This window comes from Neolamprologus multifasciatus, chromosome 16 (assembly GCF_963576455.1).
Source record: "Neolamprologus multifasciatus chromosome 16, fNeoMul1.2, whole genome shotgun sequence".
NCBI lineage: Eukaryota > Metazoa > Chordata > Actinopteri > Cichliformes > Cichlidae > Neolamprologus > Neolamprologus multifasciatus.
The window spans coordinates 30,495,827-30,521,832 of NC_140454.1; the positions used below are offsets into that span (position 1 = coordinate 30,495,827).

The 26,006-nt window shown below is 40.1% G+C and overlaps 1 protein-coding gene across 1 annotated transcript in view; it reads right to left on the reverse strand.

The window, feature by feature from the left end:
* Window positions 1–1,792: 1,792 nt before the first annotated feature.
* The window catches only part of col18a1a (collagen type XVIII alpha 1 chain a), a 45,707-nt gene continuing 21,493 nt past the window's right edge, over window positions 1,793–26,006 (reverse strand). Inside the window, exons 5-41 of the mRNA XM_085134663.1 lie at window positions 23,247–23,307; window positions 21,523–21,585; window positions 20,600–20,715; window positions 19,513–19,539; window positions 18,947–19,144; window positions 18,550–18,576; window positions 18,395–18,457; window positions 18,197–18,274; window positions 18,075–18,125; window positions 17,830–17,961; window positions 17,632–17,694; window positions 16,829–16,873; window positions 15,596–15,727; window positions 14,835–14,903; window positions 13,194–13,220; window positions 12,733–12,831; window positions 12,401–12,436; window positions 12,129–12,218; window positions 12,011–12,043; window positions 10,939–10,974; window positions 10,477–10,536; window positions 10,308–10,385; window positions 10,142–10,177; window positions 9,972–10,025; window positions 9,742–9,813; window positions 9,093–9,117; window positions 8,640–8,693; window positions 6,557–6,591; window positions 6,351–6,473; window positions 6,107–6,251; window positions 5,840–5,904; window positions 4,392–4,520; window positions 4,210–4,242; window positions 3,812–4,132; window positions 3,511–3,708; window positions 3,290–3,405; window positions 1,793–3,176 (exon numbers count right to left, since the gene is read on the reverse strand). Coding sequence (XP_084990789.1) covers window positions 2,963–3,176; window positions 3,290–3,405; window positions 3,511–3,708; window positions 3,812–4,132; window positions 4,210–4,242; window positions 4,392–4,520; window positions 5,840–5,904; window positions 6,107–6,251; window positions 6,351–6,473; window positions 6,557–6,591; window positions 8,640–8,693; window positions 9,093–9,117; window positions 9,742–9,813; window positions 9,972–10,025; window positions 10,142–10,177; window positions 10,308–10,385; window positions 10,477–10,536; window positions 10,939–10,974; window positions 12,011–12,043; window positions 12,129–12,218; window positions 12,401–12,436; window positions 12,733–12,831; window positions 13,194–13,220; window positions 14,835–14,903; window positions 15,596–15,727; window positions 16,829–16,873; window positions 17,632–17,694; window positions 17,830–17,961; window positions 18,075–18,125; window positions 18,197–18,274; window positions 18,395–18,457; window positions 18,550–18,576; window positions 18,947–19,144; window positions 19,513–19,539; window positions 20,600–20,715; window positions 21,523–21,585; window positions 23,247–23,307 — 3,204 coding nt within the window. The 3' untranslated portion in view covers window positions 1,793–2,962. The remainder of the gene's footprint in view (window positions 3,177–3,289; window positions 3,406–3,510; window positions 3,709–3,811; window positions 4,133–4,209; window positions 4,243–4,391; window positions 4,521–5,839; window positions 5,905–6,106; window positions 6,252–6,350; window positions 6,474–6,556; window positions 6,592–8,639; window positions 8,694–9,092; window positions 9,118–9,741; window positions 9,814–9,971; window positions 10,026–10,141; window positions 10,178–10,307; window positions 10,386–10,476; window positions 10,537–10,938; window positions 10,975–12,010; window positions 12,044–12,128; window positions 12,219–12,400; window positions 12,437–12,732; window positions 12,832–13,193; window positions 13,221–14,834; window positions 14,904–15,595; window positions 15,728–16,828; window positions 16,874–17,631; window positions 17,695–17,829; window positions 17,962–18,074; window positions 18,126–18,196; window positions 18,275–18,394; window positions 18,458–18,549; window positions 18,577–18,946; window positions 19,145–19,512; window positions 19,540–20,599; window positions 20,716–21,522; window positions 21,586–23,246; window positions 23,308–26,006) is intronic.

A 26,006-nucleotide genomic window follows, 5' to 3' on the forward strand; every position in this document is an offset into this window, starting at 1 on the left:
GAGTCTGTTCAGCTCATTAAACAAGTTTTTGTAGGGTTTCCAGGATCTCGTGCATAAATATGCACACCACATTAAATATGTTTGAGGCAAACCCACCATCTTCACTGCAGGTTTTTATCATGACATGTAAGGAAAGATTTTGACAAATAACTATTTCTTGAAATTTGGTGCATGACTTTGACAGCATCAAATGTAGTAGCTTACTTTTGGAAATCTTTGTGGTCCTAGGCAGGAGAGCTCTAGTTCTAAGCCAGTGCTTTTGTCAAGGGCACTTTGAAGGAGAATTAATCCCTAACCTATCGGTCCTAGAGATGACCTGTACACAGCAGTGAGAAGACATGCTGCCCATATGTTTTAGCCGAATCTTTTCATTTTGCCATGCCACGGGATCTAGGTTTGTAGGTGTTTTACCTTAAACTTCTCATTTTAAAGTAACTACCAATTTAGGTCAACTCTGAGTAATTTGAATAATCTTCTTAATCAAATATTATCTTTAACACCTCCTAACTTTGAGGAAGAGCTTTAAGAGAATTTCATAAGCCATCACAAATGACTGGTGACCTACTTCAGTCCTTTAAAATCTCCCTTTCTCGTAAAACTACAGCCAATGTCTCCATGACTGAGTGGCAGTTTCATTTGGAAACAAGTCAGGCTTGTCATGCTGAAGCAAGTTTATACCACCAGTGCTCGAGCTGGTTAAGAGCAGTCTGTGGTATTAGTATTAGTCTTAGTATTGCAGTACACCCACACTAGCACCTTTGTTAAATATAGCTTGTTACCTACCTTCACTGCCTTAATTTTTCAAGGCACAGACTTTAGTCCATACTGACATGACAACATCACACAGTTCCAGCAGATTTATCAGCTATACATCCTTGATGTAAATCTTCCTTTTCATCACATCACAAAGGTACTCTATTATATTGAGATCTAGTGACTATGGAGGCCATTTGAGTACAAAGAAGAAGCTGTTCAAGAAACCACTTTGAGATGATTGGAGTTTTGAGACATGACATCAGAAGTTAGGGACACTCTAGCCATAAAAAGATGGAAATAATCAACAACAATACTAAAATATGCTGTGCTATAATTCTCAGTTAGGGTACTAAGGGCCCAAAATGTGCAGCGGAAGTAGCATCCATACTATCACACCACCCTGAACAGTTTAACCAAGGAAGGATTTATTTAGTTTTTCCTTCAGCGATGGTTACTCCAAATTCTGACCCTGCCATCCAAATGTCGAAGCAGAAATTAAGAGTCATCAGGCCAGGCAACATTTTTCCAGTCGTCTGTTGTTCCACTGGGTGAGTGTGTGCAAGCTGGTACCTCAGTTTCCTATTTTTAACTGATGGGAATGGTACCTTGTGTGGACTTCTACTGATGTAGCCCATCTGCTTCAAGGTTTAACCTGCTGTGTGTCCAGAGATGCTCTTCTGCATATGTTGGTTATTTAAGTTACTGACAGTCTACACATCAACAATGCATTTTCTTATTTGAAGAACTGCTGTTCACTGGACATTTTGTGTTTCCCTGTTATGGACCTGTCCAGAGTGTAGCATGCCTCTTACCCTATGACAGCTGGGACAGGCTCGAGTCATTTTTTTTAGTTAAGTAAAATATTTCTCTATAAATTTTCAAGTTTTAGTAGATGGCGTATGATCAAAGTGTTAGAAGGACATCTAATTGTTGCTGGATAATCTGATTTATGGTAATGTTGAGGGCTCAAGGTCATGGCTCTGACTTCCAGAGAAGAATTCAACACAGTGTACAGATCTGTGTACAATACATCACATTACTGGTTGAAAAAAAGACTTTAATTCAGTGCCTGGGAGAAACAGTACAGCACAGTTATAATAATAAAACAATCCCCCCCACCCCCCTCAAAAAAAACCCACAAAAAAACCTCTCACAGATATCCACAGGTTTGTTTCAGACAGCGGTAGCATTAATGCCGTTACTCTCTGCAATTTAAGACAAGGCCAAAAAGAAAAGTTATTCCGGTTTTCCGCTTCCTGAGACAGCAATCACTCCAAAGATTAGCAGCAAGCTAATCATTTCCAGCTTAATCGCTGATAGGATTTTATAAGGTGGAAAGACGAAAAGGGGGAAATAATCACTTTAGAATCATCAGGCTCAGTTTCTATGAGAAGGAATCTTGCCCTCTGGGTACATGATTATTCATAACAGGAGTGTCGTGACCTGGGCAAAAACTGTTCTAATGCTCGGCTATCAGCAGAACGAGCAAAAAAGAAGTATATGAGCTTATTGTGTAAAGCTTTTCCGTGTGTAGTAAGGCACAGGCTCTTTACAGAAGATTTTTTTTAAATGTTCCATATTTTGTAGATTATAAATGAGGGTATTTAGCATTTTTTAATTTTCCATTTTTTTATACTTACATAACTTCATTTAAAAATAAATATCTATTATCTTATTTCAATTTAAAATAGTCCTTAAAAGTTTGCTGTACCCCATCACAACCCACAATTCCAAACAAGAATTCAGAGGAAAAAAAATGTTGAAATCATCAATACCTATGTTATGGAGAAAAAAAATGGATATAGCATTTTTAACAAAAGGTAAGACACTGATAACATAAAAAAAACACAAATTAAAAACATGTAATATACAGAATTTTTAAAAAGGGCTAAAATTTGAGAAGGCTTTTAGCTTCTCTGCTGTTGTTCTGCCCCTTGAAGAAAATATGTGCCAATGCCCCCGAGAAAAGGGACCAACACCCCTCGGTTTAACCCATCTCTTTGGCGTGTATGGAGGGGAGGAGCAGACAATGCAAAGTCTCCCTGCCGGGCGAAGTGCCGCTGGGCCAGTTCATTGGACGCCACATGTTCACAAGCTGTGTTATCAGGGAATTAAGAACAAAACATGTCTGTTTGGATGTAAAATGGATGTTTAGCTAGGGCCCAGAATTATGACAAAAAAATAAAAAAAGCAGGAGAATGAACATTTATTTTTTGGAGGGTGATGTGAAGGCGTTCTCAATGCAAAGGACGATGTAGGAGCCGGAGCAGCTGGTAGGGCTTTGCTGCAAGAGGTGGCCGCTATGTAGTGATGATGCCAGACCAGTCACAGCGTGGTCGCCAGTTCGCCACGTTTCGCAGTACTGGTCTGTTTGCCGGTGGCCTTTCTTGCTTGATCCGTGCCAGACCATTTTTTCAGGCCTGGAGGTGATTAAGAACAAAAGATTGCAAATAAGCAAAAGAAACGAAAGCTGGTTAACAACCGCATGCTGGTGTTAAATATATTTATTTTTTTGGGGGTACAAAAGACTCACCAAGCGCTATCCCTGAGGATGTCTCTACCATCAAAGGAGTAGATTGGTACGTTTTCCCTCATTTTGCTGGCATTGTCACCAAAGAGAGAGTCCCAACTGCTAAACAACACTTGGTTCTGCGAGGAAAAAGAAAATTAACATTTAACATAGTGACTTTATTCAGTTTTTCAGAAAGATGGTGTCAGTCATGCAGCTGTTCTTGTTGTAAAGTTGGGTCTTACCTTGAGGTTTACTATGGGGACGCTGTCCCTGTCCGACCTGCGGACGATGGTGTAGAGGTCTTGAAGCTTAGAGGACAAGAAGGCTCTAAATGTTCCCTTTAGGCCGATAGCACGAGCCTGCTGGAAGCACAGGAAGTCTGCCCCACGAATCCCTCGCATGTTACCGGTGTGAGGGCTGTTCAAGGCGATGAGGTGCAGCTGATAAAGACAGATTCACAAGAAAATCACACAAATTTTCATTTTACTTCAACTGTGGAACAACTTAAGAATTTTTGAGCTTTTGAGTATCCACTTTACTCACTCCTGATCCATGTATGTCGAAATGGCCAGCAGGTTCCAGCACAGGAGGGACGGGTTGTCTTTGAGGAGTGACAGGGAATCTGCTTTCCGTCTGCTGGTTGGCAAATCTTCCATCGGTATGGCCTGTGTGTGTCTGGTCTGGGAATCTGGGCTCATACTTTGGAAAGTAACGGGGGTCTGTGGGTGTGGGTGCTGGAGGTTCAATGGGTTTTATCAAAGTGAAACCCTCAGAGTAATGGCCTGCTCCGTTGTTTTGGGACTGGTCCTGAGACTGCGGGTACAGAATCACAGGTGGAGGTTGGACTTCTGCCACCTCATTCTCCTTTGTGTGAAAATGGAAGAAATAATTAAGTCATATGAACGTTACAACATTTTATTTTATGGTTCTGTGAAACTTACCAGATCTCTGAAGAAAGGATTGTACTCTCCAAGCTGAGAGGAGAGGAATCAACCATTTAGTGGCGCTTTACATTAAGTTTTTCATATGTTATAAACTAGTGATACATTAGAATAGTGTAAACTGGTTTTAAAGTTGATTTTATAAAATTCAAAGCACTGCACTGAAAAGTAGATAAAAGTACCATGACTTGCCGCACTCCATCGCGTACTCTCAAATAAAGGTCTGCTCTGTCTATGATGTAGATGAGGCTGCCCTCTTCCTGACGTCTGGCCGTAGCAATCATTGTGTCATATGATCTCAAAGCTGTCACCTGCACACACACACAAAAAAAGACCACCATACATCAGACAGATATATTTAAGAAAAATTACAAACAGTGCAGTGCGTTCTGGCGGGCAGGGGCAGAGACCGTGGCGGACTGATCTCTACTAAAACTAGCAAGTGCTAGTGCTTGAGGTTGAGAGGTACTGGCTAGATATAGTTTGGCTCATGTCAACACACGACTTAGGCAGGGATTTGACAGCATTGAGTCCGAATGGACCATGTTCAGCACCCCCATTGCTGAAGCTGCTGCACTGAGCTGTGGCTGAAGTGGTTGGTGCCTGTTGTCTTAGTGGTAACCCCAAACCAGACGGTGGACACCAGAAGTCAAATTAACCATCAGGCTGAAGGCCTGACTAAGCCTATCTGGTTTAGTTAGCCTGTGGGACTTCGGAGGCAGCCAATAGGTACTAACAGGCAAAGTGGAACACGGCTTGGGCAGTGGCTGAAGCAAAACTGGGGTGTGGGAGGAGTTCACAGAGGCCATGGAAAAAGGCTTTCGGACTGCCTCAGAGATTCTGCTGAACCATCAGGTGACTCAGAAGGGGAAAGCAGTGCTCTACCTGCACTGTATGTATTGCAGGTGGAGTAGTGCTGACTTCAACTAAAGATATTTTTGCGTGGTGGAAGGAATTGTTCAAAGATCTCCTTAATCCCACTGACACGTCTTCGGTAGAGGAGCAGAGTCCCGGGATGAGGGGGACGGCTCACCCATCACTGGGGGTGAAGTCTCTGGGGCATTTAAACAACTCCTTAGTGGCAGGTTCCTGGAGGTTGATGAGCTTCGCACTGAGTTCCTGAATGTTTTAGCTGTTGCAGGGCTATCTTGGTTGACACGCCTCTACAATGTTGTGTGGAGATCAGGGATGGTACCTTTGGATTAGCAGACTGGGGTGGTGTTTCCCATCTTTACGAAAGGGGACCGGAGGTTGTTCTCCAGCTAGATCACACTCCTCAGCCTACCTGGGAAAGTCTATGCCAGGGTGCTGAAAAGGAGAGTCTGTCCATTAGTGAACCTCAGATACAGGAGAAACAATAGGGTTTTCATTCGGGCAATAAGTCTGACTTGTTCCCGGTGGGTAATGGACTCTGCCAGGGAGGAGGTGGCTAGGGAGAGGGAGGTCTGGGCTTCTCTGCTTGGGTTGCTGCCCCCATAACCCAACTCTTGGATAAGCGGAAGATGATGGATATGAATGGATGGATGGGTACAAACAATAAATCAAAAACTGCCATTCTACAGATAAATGAATTTTGTGAATTCAGAGTCTTGTGATGGAGCTATGATTAAAATTCAGTGATAGTACTCACTCCAGAGGATAGTCCAGGAGCTCCAGGTGGGCCAGGTGGGCCAGGAGGACCAGGGACACTGACAGCTTAAATATAAAAAAAATAGAAACAGAAGTGCAATTAATCTCCAGTATTCAACCAGTAAAGTGCATTCAGTAAGATTAAGATGTGGCTACCTGTAAACAATACAGGTTTACAGGTTAAAACCTGTAAACCTGTATTGGTTTTTTTTCCCCGATAAAAAAGTGTATTTTTTTTTCTTCCTTTTTTGTGGAAAAAGACACTTACGATAATTGGGCCGATATGATCCTGAAAGGGTACCCGGGGGTCCAGGTGGTCCTGGAGGACCTGGACGACCATCATAACCAATTCCTGGTGGCCCTGTTGGTCCAGATGGTCCAGGTGGCCCAATTATAGAATCTCCCTTTGGACCCTAATGTGGAAAAGAAAATCAGAAATTTCTGGAATATCACATCTAGATCGGGGCCAAATGTTTTTTGGTTGTATTAACAAATAAGGTCTCAGAACTCACTGGGAGGCCAGGTGGTCCTGGAGGTCCTTGTACTCCTCCAAATCGAGGGTCATAATATCCACCACCGGGCTCTCCTTTTTCTCCCTTGACACCTGATTCTCCACGCTCTCCCTTCAGTTCATTCTGTCAGAAGAAGTTCAACTTTCTTTGTTGATGAAGAAGAAATAAACTAAAAAAATGACTGGAGTAACAATGAGCTAGCTTACCCTCAATGTGTAGATATCAACATTAGGGGATGCTCCTGGGGGGGGAAAAAAGCTTTAGTGAAGCAGTTGTGAAGCGTGCTGGATATGCAGCATTATAGTTGTGCTGACAGTTCATGATCTCGGGGATCAACAATGGTCAGTGTGATCACAAAGACATGTAATTCACATGTACAAATTTCAGGCTTTAGCACTATAGTTCAACTTTTCAGGTGCTAGTAGATCAGCTGGTAAATCAAATGAAACCGTTTCACTGCCCCACGCCATTGTAATCCTCAGAGAGCAGGGTAGTTGTTTAAGAATCAAAATGAAGGAGAAAGTAATTGCAGTGAGTAATCACAGTGTTTTACACGAACAGTCTGTGTCATACTAAGGGTCAATCAAACAGCTGGTTAGCATGTCAGTGTTTAGCTATCGTCACTGTGAGATTGTGCCAACAAATGTCACACATGCCCACCTTCAAGTGTTGAAACAATGACCACGTGTGAGTCTTTCCTTATAAAATTTATTTTTCCATTAATGCATTCAGTCAATACTACCAGTATATTTGGATCCAGATTAGGGAGGTCAACAAGTCGACTAATCATCGCTGTTGTCACTAGTTGATACCAGACTTACTAGTCATTTAATCGAATTGTTAAAATATTAATCGATGCCCAAAGCCAGAAAATTAATGTCTCCTAAATTTTTTTGTAGCCATCTGCCATCAGATTGTTGTTGAGAAAAGCCATAAATCTGTTAGCAGAGTTTTTGTTAAAACTATTATTGCAGGTTCAATTGGCAGAAATGAGCTTTCTCCAAAAGGTGGATGGGCTCTCTCCCACCTGTGACAGGGTGAGGAGTTCAGTTAACTGGAAGCTGTTCAGAGTAGAGGACGCAATAAATGGTTTAAAATGCCTTTGTTAGTTTTTGATATTTTCAATTAAACAGTTCTCAAATTTAACCTAAATCTGAGTGTTTCTTAGTCTTAGACTAGTCAGTTAGTCGACTAAGAAATTAGTCACCAGGAACAACTCTAATCCAGATTAAAGGTTCTGATTAGATGGCATCACCCCATGATGGCATGTAATCACTAATGCTCACACTTCTTCATATACATGCAAGAAAGTACTGGTAACTGCTCACACTACCCCTCGCCCTCCTAGTAGATACATGATAGCAGTCAACTTGTTGTCAAGTTATTGCATTCACAAGCTTTTTAGAAAACTGAAATTCAATTTTATTAGGTGCACTTATGGTATCGATGTGAAAATCCTAGCCAACTTTCTATATGAGTTATTGCATTTACAAACTTGAGCATCCACATAGGCCACCCAGATTGACAAGCATAATCCCCAAGTGCTTGGCAGAAACCTTGTGGTTGCTCTGGTTGCTAGCAAATTTTTGCAGTGGTAGTATGAATAGAAGTAATCGACTCGTCTACAAACACTGGTCAGCTACTGTCTGAACTGTTGTGAAATTATGACACAAACCAGAAATGGAGACTTAAATTCACTTCCATTTAATTTTATTTATATAACGCCAAATCACAATGCCAAAATTCCCCTTAAGGCTTTTTATATTGTAGGGACCCTACAATAACACAGAGAAAACCACAAAAATCAGTAGATTCCCTATGAGTAAGAACTTAGACTGTTTGCCTCTAAAGTAAAATGTATATCCTATGAGTCATGTTGTTGCAGCACTGAACACAACTTCTACTTTGAAAGCAAACCTTGTTCATTTCTGGTTTGTGTTGCACTTATTCAGCTTTTACTATTGCTGGGTTAGTAGTAAACAAGTATTTACAGACAAACATGAGAAACTACAGACAACAGCTGCAATCTGCTAGCGACCAAAGCAATCACTAGGAGGTTTTTGGTGTAGCACCTTCTTTGTATGTGATTTCACTTATTGAGAGCCAGAAACGTCCGGGAACTATTCCCAACCAATCGCAGATTACACACTTCCCTCGCAGTATAGCACATAACTCTTTAAGCAGTATATGCACGACTTTACGTGAGAAACGTCAACAGAAAAGATTGCACAACCCTTTACAATCATAAAGGAATGAAATTTCATTTATTCTTAATTCAAAAGGATTTACCTGGGATTCCCGGAAGTCCAGGCTCACCACGCTCCCCTTTTTCTCCTTTAATTGCTACAACACAACATACAAAGTTTTTCACATTACAAAATTACTCATAACTCTCTGCAGGTTTAAATATCATTGAACCCTTGAAAGCCATGTGCTCTACTGCCAGTGACTTCTTCATTCATTTTTTTTTTCAAATCTAGACTTGAAAGCTTAATCTCCTCACAGTGGAGTATATATCCTTTGCAGGCTGAAGGAGCAGAACTGAAATTAAATTCATAGATTGCACTGTTTATCTCTGCAGACACTTTGAACCCTTCAAAAAGCCTTCCTCCTTTCCCCTCTCATATTTACTGAACCTCTCTACTGTGATCCTTCTTTTTGACGAATTTAATCTGACCATATATTTTTGTAATGTATTTATTTTTACACACTAAAACAATAAAACAAGTGAAGATGACATACCTGGATAATTCCTTTCATCATAGCGCTGTTAACAGAAGGGAAACAATCAACAACAACAACAGCAGAGGAAAATGTGGCCACTCTTGGAGAAATGTGTTTGGCAACATAACATTTGGCATTTAAAAACAAAAGAAGAGCAGAGTAGGTTGTTTTGTGTGAGGAAACAAGTGCAGCTCTCAGTTTAATGAATCACAAGTTGCTTTAGTAATGCTTAGCTAAATGAAAGCTCACTTGAATGCAGTATTTAGAACCTAAGCAAAGTGTCATTGTTGAATTTAGTTTCATTAAAAGATTAAAAAACAGAGCTAACAAATTAATGACGCTCAGTATATGTTTAGTTATGAAAGCTAAAACTAAAAAAATAGAAAAGGGGGGAAAAGACTTACATAAATGTTGGAGTTAAAAAAAACATTTATAATGTGCTAAAATGAACGTTTTAAGTTGAAAGTGACTCAGTATTTACACTCAGTGTCAAGAGTTCTGTGTGATTGCCGGTTGTGTTTAAAGTGACCTTTAACATGGGAGCAGGGAAGTCACACAATGCCTGTAAAATACAGGCTTGAGGGATGTAAAGTAAGCTAATGTCATCAAACCATCTTTGCTGCTAAGCCTCCCAAGCTAAGGTATTGATAATAGTATTAATACTTACAGGGTAGCCAAAGCCAGATCCAACCCCTGGCTCTCCTTTCTCACCCTTATATCCATTTATCCCAGGACGACCCTGAAGGGAGAAAGTTATTGATTTATTTGTCTTTTGTTGAACTTGGAAAATAGAAACAAAAAGATAAAAACCATACTAAGGTCAAAAGAAAAAAAATGGTATAGAATACACTTCACTATGGTCAGTATTTAGTAAAACAATAAGAAAAAAGCACTTACAGGTCTTCCAGGCATTCCAATTTCACCTTTCAGTCCAGGAGGCCCATATGGTCCCTGCAAATATAAATTATATAATTAAACACGCTGTGAATTGACTGGTGATTGAATAAGGTAATTGAAACAGTTTCAGTACATTAACCAAAAAAAGTCTTAGAAATGGAAAACCTTACAGGGGGCCCAACAGGTCCTGGAAGTCCTCTGTCTCCCTGCATGCATGGTTTTGGGGGGATGATTAGTTTCAAGAACAAAATGATCATCACAAAATACACCAAAGACCATGAGTACATCAATGCATAATAGATAGAAATCCAGACAGTCAAATTCACTGAGACTCACCTTTGGACCAGCTAGCTGTGCCAAATTCAGAAAATTTCCATCAGGGCCAATAACCAAGCCTGGCTCCCCTTTTTCACCCTGAACACAGAGCACGAAGACAACAAATACTCAATAACAGAAATGATCAGAGCAGCCAAATTAAAAGTCTAACATATAATGTAGACTTTACCTTCTCACCATAGCCTGGAGGACCAGGATCTCCTCGGTCACCTTTTGGCCCCATTGGACCCTGCAATATATTAAAAAATACAATAAAATACATGAAAACATCCCATTAGATTGAGTTAGATTTGACAACACCCAACGTTTTGTTACCATGAAGCAAATAAGCCAATATAATGGGCCTTCTCATTGACATTCGTATAAAGAATCATTTGTTGATGGCTAAATTAATAAATATAGATATTGGTACATCACCCTATCCTCCTGATTTACATACAAGCTAGCGCTCCAAACATGTGTTTATCTCAAAGTTATCCCTGACTAATACAGCATGACAGTATTGTTCCAAAAGAATTCCATAACATGATATCATCTGATGTCCCACATTCATGTAATTACATATTACATTTTTAATATTGTGCATATGGTTATGCAAGAAAACACAATTATGTAACAGAGGCAAACTCACAGGAAATCCAGCTCGACCAGGTAAACCAGGCCCACCCTGTAGAGGAAAACAAAACCACACACCTCTGTTTAACTTGATTAGATCAGTTTTATTCATTTTCCTTAATACCAGCCAAACATTTGTTTACCAGTAACTACGAGCAAATCCACACACAGTTTATGGCTAACACAAATTAAGGCTAAAAATGCAGGTTGTGAAGTTAAGTGCTGCTTTTGCTTGGTGTAGGTGAATGAAAATCAGTGTTTGTTTCTTGGCTGTCACTTTTCCACAGTTGTTACAACACTGTAAATTTGTAATGAGCAGTGAGGTTTCTTTTGAACACCATAATTGTATGCTCTGCTGTGCGGTATAAATCTTGGTAGAAGCTGTTTGTCATGTTTCAGTTGACAGCCCATTTTATAAGGGAACTATTCCTTATAGTCACAAATGCAAACATTTAAAAATATGGCAGAAGAAGTTGTAAAATATTCCCCTGGATGTTTCCTTTGAGTACGACTTACTTTTCCAGTGGGACCTGCTGCCAACATCAACTTCAAAATGGGCTTTGGCCCTTATTTGCCAGTATCAGCAAATATCGAGGCTGGTATGGATCTCACCGTGATACCAGTGTTAGAGCTGTTTTGTAACATATTGATATTGGTATTATTGTGCAATATTGTGTTAGTCCAGGTTTTTCCACTGTGTGATTACAGAGCCTATGCATATTTCATGCAGTATGCAGTATGCATAAAGGCAAATAAGCATTAGTTGGTTGAAATTGTTTTGTTGTTTTTTTTCTTTTCAAAGGCCATCACCTGAGATTCTCCCACAGATTGTGGATTCGCCTGATGATTAGAAATGAAGGAATCACTTACTGGTACCCTTTGAGGGTAACCAAAGCTGCATGATTCAACATTAGGAAGCAAAATTGTAGGACGTCCTGGTAAATTGTATAAAAAATGTTATTGTTAATACCAGTTGTAACATTTCTGGGTTGTGACATGGAGCACAAGCATGCTTGAATCTGTGCAAGTAACATGAAGTGAAACTCCTCTTTGTCTTTAGTCCAACAACACCTTCAGTTCAAACATACCTGAGGGCCAGCTCTGCCAACGACTTCATCAAACTGTGGAAAAGACAGACATTACCATCAGGTTTGGATTTTAGCTTCATACAGACTCAAACAGCAGTGCCCATCTCTTGTTACTTACATTGCCTGATGTCTGGTAGACGATTTGTCCTGGTGGTCCAGGTGGACCTGGTGGACCGGGTAGTCCAGTTCCATCTCGACCTGGTTCACCCTAAAACCAGAAAGAAAGAGGAAAATTTTTTTATTAGCATCCAGTAGTGAAAGCTTATCACATAATCAACATGACAGAAGATTAAGGAAGGCTACTGTGGTAGGAGATATAATTTGTGTTATATCTTAGTAATGAGTGCTTTGTAGAAAACAAGTACAATAATAATTACAAATGATATTCACCCTCTCTCCTGTGTCTCCTCTGTCACCTTTTGACCCCTGTAAAATTCAAAGATTGAGATACATCAGCAACGGAGAAACCTGTATGTCAAATGACCGGTCTGCAGACTAACCTAATTACATGAAACGTTCAAACAACAAACGTTGTTTTTTTTCATATATCAGTTTTAATATACAAGTTGTCCATGAATGCCAACATGAAAAAATCTATTCCAAAGATAAAGAAGATAAAAACTTGGAGAAATTATATCATATGTAAATATTCTTCAACTAATCTAATTCAGAGATTTAATTTAATCTTTATTTATTAAGTGATTTTTGTTGGGGTTTTTTACCGGAGGTCCAGGGAAGCCATCCAGGCCTGGTTGCCCATCTCTTCCAGCAGGACCTCCATCACCCTTCTCACCTGGTCTGCCGGGCAAGCCAGGGTTACCCTGCAGAAGAACACTCAATTTGAGTTGGTGGCAAACAAAATTATAAATGAAGAAGAAGAAAATGGCAGCAAACAGGAAACTGAACTTGAACTTCTAAATCTTGCTTCCTTGACTTAAAGTGGAACACATCAAGCTAGATTTGATGTTTCAAACTCAGCGTAGGACTATGTTTTGCAAGCAGGAGGGCAAAACTTAATGCAAAGGGCAATGATAATCAGTGTCGACTGTTGATGTTGGTCTCTAACAACTAATTACAAGAGTAAACTATTTATTTGGACTTAAAGCACATTTAAGGACATGTTGCTGTTATTTGTGATCATACTCCAAGCTTTCCACCTCAACATAAATTATAATTTACTTACTGGAAGTCCAGGTAATCCAGGAGGACCCTGAAAGCACATATTTGTTTGGGTTATTTGGTAGTTCATGTATAGCTTCTTCATCCTTCATCATGTATTTGCAGTTTCCTCGTAAAAATTGTTTGAATAGTTCTAAAAACATGCTTACAGAAATCTGCAAGCAACAGATCATGTTGGTCAGAAACCTTTTAATCAGATGGCTTATAGACTGTTGATAAACCCTTGATGGAACCATATTTGATCATTTAAATGGACATCAAAACTGGCCATCCCATAATTCACTGTAAGGTTGAGTTTCTTCTAGCCAATCAGGAAAGATCGGGTTATGTGACAGCTAGTGACATTAGTGTATCTGACCTATCAGCAATGGCCCAGAACCATGTCAGAATTTGGAAAATTGAGTTTTTCATCCTTACCTACACCAAGATTTATGGTTATAATATCAGAACTAACTGCGGTAAGCTGATGAAACCCTTGCATTATATATAGTTCAATAGGTATTGTTAGTGTTGGATTTCTAGAAATTTGGTGATACCATATTGGATCATATGACTTGGTCATTTAAAACTAACACAAGTGGTGGTAGGTCAATTATTCACGAATGCACCAAGCCATACTTGTTATTTCTAAAAAAAAAAAAAAAAAAATTTATTTTTTATTTTTTATTTTTTTTAAATTAAAGTACCTTATCATAAACCCACTGTAGGACAGTAGTGATCAATATTATATTGGATGTTGCCATGACTACACAGTTATCCAATACAAGGTTTACCCCATTTTAAGGGCTTCTTAGGCTTCATATACAGGAATATGTAAATTTGTTTGTTTGGTAAATGGCCTGTATTTGTATAGCGCTTTACTTAGTCCCTATGGACCCCAAAGCACTTTACACTACATTCAGTCATCCACCCATTCACACACACATTCACACACTGGTGATGGTAAGCTACAGTGTAGCCACAGCTGCCTTGAGGCACACTGACAGAGGCGAGGCTGCCGGACACTGGCGCCACCGGGCCCTCTGACCACCACCAGTAGGCAACGGGTGAAGTGTCTTGCCCAAGGACACAACGACCGAGACTGTCCGAGCGGGGCTTGAACCAGCAACCTTCCGATTACAAGATGAACTGCCAACTCTTGAGCCACGATTGCCTCGTTTAATAGCCTTATAGCAGTTTTTTACATATATAATTACATTGCGTATATTTGTGTTTGCTTTTAATCTAAGTCTTATTACCGTTAAAATGATTTAGTCAGTCAATATTTGTAATTTGTTTCGATTTATGAAGAAAAAAGGGCTGCAACATAATGTTATTTTAACTTACTTTGATATATTTACAGTTTCTATGGTAATATATTTTGTTTTCACCAATTCTAAACTTCCCTGTTATTGTTCCTTCAAAGTTGCCTGGATTTTGCTTTAAAATGCTTCCTGCTTGTCTCTTTTATGGAAGCCAGCCCATCGAGTACCATACTGTAGAACAGCACAACCTATATAAGGGTGTATACACGTGCTCAGTTCAGTGAATGAACATTTCCATGTATTATAAAGGGTTAAGCAAGTACTATTGCTTATTCAAATTTTTACTCTGAATTTAAGCCTTATATAAAATTATCTTCCAAAGTCGGTAAGAACACGTGTACCTGTATTCCATCTGGTCCTCCGATGCCAAGACGTCCATTGAAACCACCAGCAGAACCCTCCATGTCATCCTTCAAATAAAATGTTTTAAATTGCATTTTTGGAGATTAAATGTTTTTTGCAAAAGAAACAGTAAAGCTAGCATGTCACTAATCTGTCACATTCTGCAGTCATCTGACAACATTTTGGATCGGGGGAGGGGAAAACTCTGGAGACTGATCGAAACATTTCCAGTAAATATTTTAACTTATAAGCCAATCACTATATGTACGTAGCTAAATATGTCTACTTTCACCCAACCATTCATCCATTTTCTGCAGTTTATCCCGGTTGGAATGATGGGCGCAGCAGTCTAAGCAGAGAAACCAAATCTGCTTGCCCACCTCCTCTACCTCTTCAAAGATCAGGTCATGCCTCAGTGTGGAGGTTGCCCCTCCCTGAACCCGTATCTGCCCGAGGTTTCTTCCCTTAAAAGGGAGTTTTCCCTTCCACTGTCGCCAACTGCTTGCTCATAGCGGGTTGTCTGATTGCTGGGGTTTCCTCTGTATTATTGTAGTGCACTGCAAAAACTCAAAATCTTGCCAAGTATATTTGTCTTATTTCTAGTCAAAATATCTCATTACGCTTAAAATAAGACAAAATCCGCTACAAAGCAACAATCTAGTAAGATATAGGAACTTGTTAGAATGTAAAGCACCTTGAGGTAATGGTTGCTAGGATTTGGTGCTATACAAGTAAAATGTACCTTATCATGATAACTTACAAATCCAACTCGATAACTTGGTCCAGGAGGCCCGGGAGGTCCAGGAGATCCAACTGGTCCCCTGGGTCCAGGCAGACCAGCTAATCCTGGCTCTCCTTGAGTTCCTGGTAAACCACGTTCTCCTTGAGCACCCTGTAGGGCAAAAATTAAATAAATTAATCAAAGCAAATAAGAGATTTAATACTTAGTAGACTGCATAATAAACAACAGTCACCTCACAAGTGCCTTGAGGTGACTGTTTTTGTGATTTGGCACAAATAAAGCTACAATGTGTTTTTAATTAATTGGCATCATGTATCATCCAAAACTAAACATGCAGCCATCAGAGTACTTGGAAGGAGTTTTCAAAGCACACACTGTTTTGCACAAAACCCATGCTCACTGTCCTGGGACTAAATTTAGACGTCAGAATATGTGAAATAAAACACATCCAATTCTCAGATTAGACTTAAAGTCAAGTCTGCAACTGACAGTATTTGACAGACATTTGCATATTGTTAGAAGACACAAATCCCCTTTGATGACTGACACGCTGGAGCCCAGTTACCTGCAGATGGGAAGGCTTAGGAGAGGAGGAGGAGGATAAATAGTGAGGCAGCAGATTGGTGAGAAAAGAAAAGTAGGAACTTGGCTGAGGAAGAGAAAGGGATGGGAAAAGTTTTAGAAGTATTACATGACATACTGGTTATCCTGTGGGTGCCTCTACATAGTTGGAGATCCCAAAAGTGTGCCGTAAACTTTGAAATGTATTAACTTTCTTCACAGGATTGTCTAAACCAACCTTTTTTGCGCCACGGACCGGTTTATGCCCGACAATATTTTCACGGACCGGCCTTTAAGGTGTTGCGGATAAATACAACAAAATAAAACTAGTACTGGTACCGAAAAAAAGAAGATTTATTCATAACACACGTGAAAAGACCAAGGAAAACCGAGTAAACGATAAAAACGATAACAAAATAACGCTGAAAACCGATAAAAACCCTGAAAACCACACATTTCACACCTGAGCCTCAACTCTCGCGGCCCAGTACCAAACGACTCACAGACCGGTACCAGTCCAAGCCCCGGGGGTTGGGGACCGCTGGTCTAAACAATTCTTAATTACTAAAACAAGTTACATCAATAGCACTTTACATTTGGCCATAGTAGAAAAAAAATGACACTAACTTTGAGATAAAATCTTTAAAAAGGAAAGAAGGAGAGAGAAAAAAATAGGTCATCGATTCACACCTTTTCTCCAATTGCTCCTGGAAGACCCAGCTCGCCCGCATCACCCTATAAACACAGTGACAACACTTATCAACACCATTTAAAGTTGAATAGAAACTTGAAATAAGAACTATGAACAATTTTCTTACTTTCAAAAAATCTAAAAGCGGCTGTGGACATGTTGTGTCTAATGCCTGTCCAAAGATGAGCAATTTACTCATCAGCATTCGCTTAGTAGCTTATAGTTGGTAGCCAGTAGACATTTAAGGATATAGTTGCATATTTCCCACCCCTAATATTTCTGGTTGAAATTTGTGTCATGTGTCACAGTATCCTTTGCTCCCAGTGGTACTCAGCTCAGATGAATCTTTTTTAGAATTTAGATTCGTTTAATCCAGTACCAAGTACTTTGGATCGCCAACACTTAGCTTACCTGTCACACCACCAAATCACTGAAATTTCTCGGAGACTTCCTGTAGAGGCTTCCAGTGTCTTTCAGGATTCACACTCGCATTTACATCTATGGCAAATTTAGGACTACCAGTTATCCAGTCCGGAGGGGAAACTAGAAAGCCCGGAGATCCACACATTCCTTTCCATCCAACACTTGGAAGGTCAAAGCTAGTTAGCATAGCTTGAAAGCTTTTTTTTTATTGCAGTTCTCTCTGGATTTTAATTTTTGCTCTTGATATCCGAACCCCAGCAGCTACTGCACACTTCTAGCGTTTATTACACATTATACGAAATGTCATTTTAGTTCAGATTATTAAATATCAGATTTATTTAGTTCTTAGAGAAGAAACTGTTATCTTCATAGTCTTTACCTTCTCCCCCTTGGAACCAGGAGCTCCTGGTTTGCCATCAGTACCTGGTATGCCAGGCAAGCCCTAGAGGCCAAAAGATTAGGATCAGATAGACATTCTTAGCTGATTATTGATATTTGGTTAGACTGAGAAGTTACTTCAGAGAGTTTGAATGTTGATATATGTATTAGTTAGTCCTGTTGGGAGCCTGACACTTACAGGTTTACCAGGTGCTCCATCTTTTCCTGGTGGTCCGAATGCTGCAGAACTCGATGCTGTTTCACCTGTAGAGGCGCCGGGAAGACCAGGTGGTCCGGGGGGGCCTGGGGGACCTGGTAGCCCAGGTAGACCCTGCATTTAAAAAAAACAAACAAAAACATTCATTACATTTAGACTTTCACTTCAATATAAACATATATAAACAAAACCCTGGATAATTAAAGAAGTAATGTTTTTTTTCTCACCCGAATAGATTCCAGATCAGGGAATCCTGAGGCCTCCATATCCTCAAAGGTCTGAAATATATTTGAAATTAGGATACTCTTTTAAAAACAAACATTAAGCACTAAAATCAGCTGAAACTCACAGATTTGAATCCTGGTCCTGGGGGTCCTGGAGGACCTGGAGGCCCCCTCGGGCCTGCATGACCTTCTCCACGGTCTCCCTGTAGGTAAAACATTTGTTAAGACAAGGTAGGTCTGCTCAGCACATGTGGACTTATAATGATTCTTTTTACAGCTTCTGTTTTTTTTCCCTTTCCTGTTACTCTGTCAGTGTATCTTACCTTCTCTCCTTTGGCTCCAGGGTCTCCTGGGGTTCCAGGGAAGCCTGGAGGTCCTTGAGCACCCTGTATTGAGAAAATCATCATGTTAGGGCACTTGAGATGTCGTGAGATGCCTATTCTGTATTTAAAGTCATACATTATTAAAAACAACTTACAGTTTTTCCATCCTCACCAGGATCACCCTGCAGGATGAATAAAGAATGACATGAGTTAGTAGTCAGACTAGTATGTAAATAAATCAGCTTGGCCACAGATTTTAAATTCAGGGCCCTGTGAGTAGGATGCAGAAGTATCTCACAACAGGAACTACTGACATTCAAGCAAACGGATGTGTTGTCAGATTAATTAGCTTCCTTAGTTTTCTTGTATTTTATCAGTTTGTGTTTTCTCAAGTTTCGGTGCTTTGCGCTCTCTCAGCACTATGTGAAAACAATCAGAATAATATATGTAAACATGCAAACCGTGACAGATACAGTACGTTGGTTCAAAAGTAACAGCACATTTGTTGCGTTTGGTGTTTTCTAGTAAGCAAATAATTTTCAGTCCACTAACTGGCTCTCCATCAGCTCCTGGAGTTCCCTGGGGTCCTGGTGCTCCAGGTGGTCCTCTGGGTCCGGGAGCTCTCGAAACAACTGAGCCGTCACTGCCGACTGTATACTCGGGTGCAGGTCCTGGAGAACCAGGGGGCCCCGGGGGTCCAGGTGGGCCTGGCTCGCCCTTTACACCTTTATATCCAAAGCCTGCGCTGCCCTAGAAATGGAAAGCATTGTTGCAGGAAAAACGTTGACATGTAATATTCTCACTGTTTGTCTTTCTAAAGCGTATCTGTAACATTCTTCTCAGTGATAACAACTAGAGAAACGATACAAACAGTTAAACTGGATTTGTAAGGCACTATTTTTGGAGTGTGCCTAACATTTAACAGCTAAAACACTACTTAAGAGCCCAAATGCATCACTGGAAATCTGATGCATGTTAAGTTTGAAGTAGAGTTGTTCACCTAAGGAACCATGAAGAGCAGTTACACCCATTTAATTTTAGTAGTTTATTACATTTGTATTCTTCTGTGACCAAAATCATCGAGCTACAAGTGAGCCAGAGGGAAATCTCTTACTTACCTTTTCTCCCTTTGTCCCAGATTCTCCCTGAAAATAGAAGAGACAGTAAAGCCAATGATGAAACAATTTCTCTATTTACACCTGAAAAAATAGCAGGCATGAAGCACATCCCCAGTGTCTCATACTGTGGCTGAGGTGGCATCAATAGAAATCAAATCCAGAATCAAAACTACATTCAAAATGCTACACATGATCATATTTCACTTGTTGCATGTCAGTTTCACAATTTTACCTGTGCATAAATTTAGACCAGCTCACTTTAAGCATGTGTCTCGTGGCAGAAGACAATGAGGTCAGTATAGATTCATTTAGATTTTCTCGTTTTCCGACATCATTGTGCATTTTGACTTTCACAATTACGAAATAAGAACACAAATGTAGTTTTCTTTCAGAATAAAATAAAAACTATGATGCATGAAGCTGTCTGTCAGAGTGTTTGTTTCTTTGCCTGAAAAACTTTCTAGACTATCAGAAGTTAAGCAACCAAACTTGGGACACACGTCCATCTCTGAAGCCTCTGAAGGTCCTCGTCTATGTTGGACATTATTATATCACCATGATGCCTGTAGCACAAATAGGCCAATCAACAAAATACAAGACTGTCAGTAATGTGTTGATATTCCATTAGAAATTTGCTGCTCCCTCTAGTGTTCCTTCAGGGTATTTCTACCACATCTTCTTCACTGCTACTCTTATCTTTTCCAACCAATGGTAAGGCTCTTGAAGTGTGGCTCTTAGTAACAGCTTATGTTAAGATAAGGAAAGGATACACTAATGTATGCTTCATTCATCAACGATTGTTTAATGATATAGCACATAGAGTGAGGCCGTGAAAGCGTTTTCATTTAATTTGAGCCCTTAAAACGTGGACAAACATTATTACAACTAACAAAGCTGACATAACTTCATAACCCAATATAAAAATAACAATTTTAAGCCAAAAGTTACTATTCTACAGACAAACGGTTGTGCTGTCCAAACATGCATCCTTCAGGAAGCCTTAAATAAGAAACTGTTTCAAGCATCACCAGGTAACTACATTTGTTTTATCCACCATAAAGGCTGAAACGTGTCTTTGAGTCCAAACCTTTTCTCCACGGGATCCACTCCTTGAGCTGGAGCCAGAGCCTGCTTCTCCCTTCGGCCCAGCTGGACCCCTCTCTCCCTTCTCTCCTCTGTCGCCCTTTTGTCCTTTAGCCTCGACTGGCCCGAGAAAACAACAGCAGAGGGGAGAGTCATTAATATCCTCATGAAAACCTCTCAAAAATGAGTAACGACTGTATCCCACATCCCAAACAATAAACAGGATATTTCCTGCTCCCAAAAGAAGAGGAAGGGGTAAAAGAAAATTACTTTTTGCCTGATGGCGCATGAATCTGTGTGTGTGCACAGCCATAATTTTCAGCTATGTAAAGGTTTAACGGTGGTCACACCCACATACACAGATACCATGATGATATTCACGTGTGACCAGGTTTGACGTCCAGCTGTTCTCAGTTTGAACATGAAGCTGGTCACTTTTAACAGTGCTCACATGCACAGCAAAATGATGCCCACTGCAAGAACATCTTTAATATTCCAGGTTTAAGAAAAAAAATAGCTGGAATAAAATAAATCCACAAGAAACAGCATCAGCAGCCCAAGCCAACAGGAAACTATTCCTGCACACGTCTTCAGTTCTCTAATTTGTTTAAGAAATGTAATATTTCTTAAATATTAACCTTTTCCACTTCCTTGCTCATTCACTCTTAGTTCTTCTAAATTTCTCTGTGAATGTCGTTTTTCAGGGCATTACAGCCATCAATGCCCAAAATTTAAGATTTCACCACCATTAATGAGTTCAGAAGCATTTACGTATATGCATGCACTCCTGTACCTGTTTGCATGTTTAATCCATGTGAAGTCGTGCTTGATAGCTACACATGCCATAAGCAGAGCATCTCGACAGACAGCAGAAAAGATGCAGGATTTGGATGCTTTGTCTGTGTTTTTAAACTCCCCTCAACCCACCTTGTGGCCCGCGAAGGAAGGGGCTGGACTCCACAGAAAGTGAAACGTACTGGGAGTCCCTTGCTGAACACAATATAAAAATACAGTGTAAATGAAGTTTCCAGAATTCCTCGAGTCAGCTACAAAGTAGTTTTGGGACACAAGCCAAACATTTTGTTCATTAAGCTCTAATAGTAAACAGGTTTTTTTTCCTCCTGTGTCAAAAGTTTTGTTACTGTTTTGTCATCATCAAGCGTGGGTGCGAAACAGAGCCATTAGCAACGTAATGCTTGGACATGATGTGCAGCCTACCTGAAAATGCAACGATAGTTAGACTTGGGCAGTACTACAGTGAGAGTACACAGAGTGCTTAGTAATCCAAACATCTTTTGGCTGAATTGAAGTAATGTATTATAGCACACTACATAAAAACACCATCAGAGGGCAGTATGTACTAGTAAACAGCTGAGCTAAGTAAACTGTGAACGACTTTAAGATTAGATGAAGCATAATTAGGAAAGTGTTGATAAACTGGTGATTAAGGTAAGCCAGACAATACAGAAAGCCTGTAGCTTAAGAGGGCAGCACTTTAAAATGACGAAGTGGCCAACATCACTAACTCCTGGGCAGGTGTCCAGATGCAGGCAGCTGTAACAACTCGTAATCTACTAGGTTTCATATCTGTTAATTCAAGTCACAAAGTGGACCTTAAGACTTTGTTTATGCCATTTGTGCCTTTTAGAGCAGTTTGAAAATGATATAGTTTGCTGTGAGATATAGACCTTTCAAGCAGTTTGTGCTTCAGGCTTGATGACTGAACATGTCGCATTTTATTAGTCTCTTACTCTGCACTACTTTGAGTATGTAAGTGTGTTTTTGGACTGTGCACGTACAGTCTAAGCCCTTGATTATACTTTCTACAGCTCGGAGTCGGATCAACTGGGGCCAGAGTGACGGAAATTCTGTCATGAGATGGTGAGCACGTGGGTCCATCGACTGACACTGTATCCTTAACAGTGTATAATCAAAGTTTAGCTAACAGATTAGCACTTGCTTCTCTCTCAAATAACATTCCTCCTGACTCTTAAAAAAAGAGAAAAAAAATCATCATGAGGTTGGCTTTTCCCATTTTTTACACACAAAATTATCAATACTGTGACTTTTGATGGTTTCCACTTTCCCCTTTATTAATTAGTACACATACCACAAATGGTGTAGGTTAAGTCTTTAAAATACAGAAGTCAAATTATTATTTATACTAGCAGTATGTGAGATACTACTAGTATATGAGGATACATTGTCATGAATACATTCTCATATAAATTCATTATGAAAGCATTAAAAAAAATGTGAAATGACATTTTTGTTGTTCAGCTTTTTGTTGTTCAATGAGAAATAATTCAGCTTCCATAGTGCATTACTCATGTTGACCACTAGATGGAGACATTTGTCAGTAAATCTGTTCCTAACGAGCCTGAACTGGTTCAGCTATGCACGTTAAACAAATATGACCTCAGTGGCAACATGTGGTGCCATTAAACTCCTCTAGTTATACCCGGCAGGTGAGCCTGTGTCAGCATGTGGAAGTGTAGAGCTTATTTTCCATCTTTGAAAGTAAAATAAATTTATTAAAGACACTGACATTCGCTAGGGGCTGATTTAAAAGAACCTGTAAAAACACGGGGGTTGCATGAAATGATGAACTGAAAATGAATAAATCCAAGTCTGCTGTCACATAAACTCACCAGTCTCATCATTCCTGGTCATCGGTGGGCGCGGAATGGGCCTCAAATTTGGACGAGCCGTCTGCAGAAAAATAACAACATGACAGAGAGAGATGCATATTTAAAAAGGGCATGAGGCGACATTTGCTGGAAGCTGCACTGATCTTGCTCTAGATTTTATGGCTCAGTTTCCCTCCATCCACTCCGCAGAAGAGCCCTGGAAATAATCCTGCAGCCTGGGAAAAAGTTATCCTTGTTAACATTGATGCCAAACAACGCCAACCAAAATGAGTCATGTTTCGGTACTGCTGTGCCATTCATCTGCATTCATCTTTACAGACTGTGCAGCCAAAGCTCTCTTAATAACTAACAAAACTGTTTCCCAGCTCTACACCAACCCTTTTGAAAAACATGATTAAGTCAACATGTGCTTTCCAAGTTAGAGAACCAGTACCAGATTTCCCTTCATTTACTGGCAAACTGCTTTTGTTGTCAAGTCGACTGTAATTGCCGTTTTTGTGTTAATCGCTGTCAGACGTCTCATGCCTGGGTTCTGTAGCAGACTACCTCTGCTGACGAGGAACACAATCCACAGTGTGTTCAGTCATGCTGTTGCTGCTGCCTTATCGGTTTGGTATTAATAGAAAAATGTTGTGCGAACACTGTTTGATTAGCAAGCGAATTACACAGTTAGGTCCATAACTTGACAAAAACACAACTTGTGTAATTTTGCTTCTGTACACCACCACAGTGGATTTTAAGTCAGTTAAAGTGCAGATGTTCAGCTTTAATTCAAGGCGGTTAAAGGTTGTTTGATATGTTGAGATATTGCAGACAGACGGAGGCCAAATCAACAATCTGGTACTTCAGTTCAGTAACACCAAAAGGACTGAAAGACCACATGATCGCAGAATTATTTCCATAATTAAGAAAAACAACTCCAACTAAAATGCACATCTCTAATAGAAATAGAAATACAGAGAATGTACAACAAGGGACAAACCAGTGGTTACCAGTGATTAGACTTTGAAAACAATCTCTTACCATAATGATAAGAAGAGAAAAACATGAAGAACAAGAGAAACAGCTTGTGATCCATGATTTTCTGTCAGAAAGGCTGGAGGTAGTGTTATGGCATGGGTCCATATGTCTATGAAGGATGAATTGTGAAGTGTACAGAGCTATACTCTCTGCTTAGCTGAAACAGAGCTTCACACTGCAAACGGATAACGATCTAAAGCTCACTGCAAAAGCAACCCAAGAGTTTCTCAAGACAAAGAAATGTGATATTTTGGATGGCCAAGTCAGTCACCCGATCTCAACCCCAGAAAGAGCAGACTTTTCAGTTAATAAAGAGCAACCTGAAGGCAGAGAGACCCCACAATTAAGCTACGTGAGCAATAAAGGCTTAGAATTTGGTGTTGTCCATGAATTCTACATTTCAGGCAGTCATTAAATTCAAAGGATTGACAAGGGCAAAGTGCTCGCATACAAGCGTAATTAGACTCATTAGGTCTTTGTTTTTGTCCCTTCGATAGAAAAGTTACGAGCAGGTTTTTTGGACCGAGAAAAGACAGCATGCAGTCTGCTGACAATCCTGTGTTACTAAAATCAGCGGGCCTTCGAGACGCAACAGGAACAATTAAAGGTCAGCTGAGGCGAGGTCAGTAACGTTCCCAAAGCAACAGGAAATAATGCAAATACTCCCTCTCTTTGGCTCATTCTTCACCGGTGACACACCTTAGATGGTCACCTGAGGAATTTGAGCAGGGAGTGGGCTGAAGAATGTAAGAGAGGGGAGCTAAAGGGCCAGAGTGATGCCACTGTTGATAATTAACCAGTTTCCTCTGCGGGACAAACTCCTTCCCACTGCGTTTCACAGCACTGACTATGCCAAGAATCTGGCTGGAGCATTATTGACTCCTCTAAATTGCATCAATGTGATGGAGAACACCATACTTGTTCACTTCTTCACCGATCCATCATAGTGGGGGATGTTGGGTGGGAGGCTCATTTAGAACATAGTGTTGATGGATTTGAACCACACAACCCCCTGAATCTAAGAGCAGGTATGCAGCTCCCTCAGCAACGAGCATATCCCACCTCCACAGCAGTTTAGCCTCTTTTTTTTCTCCCCTCTTTCTTTTCTGCGCTCAGAGAAACTTCTTGAAATCTGCACATATTTGTGGTTGGCCTGAGGACGAAGGGAAAACAGCCCGTGTGTTTAGAAAATGCAACAAACAGGGTGTTGGGTAACAGAAGAATTAGAATTGGAAAGAAAAAGAAGAAGAAATGATCTAAATAGAAACAATTCACCAAAACAATGCTACGTCTCATTAAAAACCCCACTGCAAACAAAATGTGAGACACGGTTGCAGGTACGATGAAAAAGGAGATTTCTTCAGCAGTTATCTAGAAAGGCAACACATTGGAGTAACAGGTCATTTCACAACAGCCATCTCTGCAGATTTTTATCTTCGCCATTTAATCTAATTACATGATTTGGGTTCATTCAGTGTATCAGTCTGAATGTTCACCTTCTAAATATAAAATTGTGTTTTCGCAGGTTCACGGTTTCATTGCTGAACAATTGAACGGTTATTTGCATGCTTTCATATCTAAGATAGTTGAAATGGGAGAAACATGTAGAGATAAACCCAGGAATCAAGTCCTCCCGTGAACTTTAGAGAGAAGTGTGCACTTGTTCACATTTAGAATTGATAAAATCCACCGAACTCTTGGCTAACGAAGAACTGTTTCAAGCATTATGCTCTTCTATAC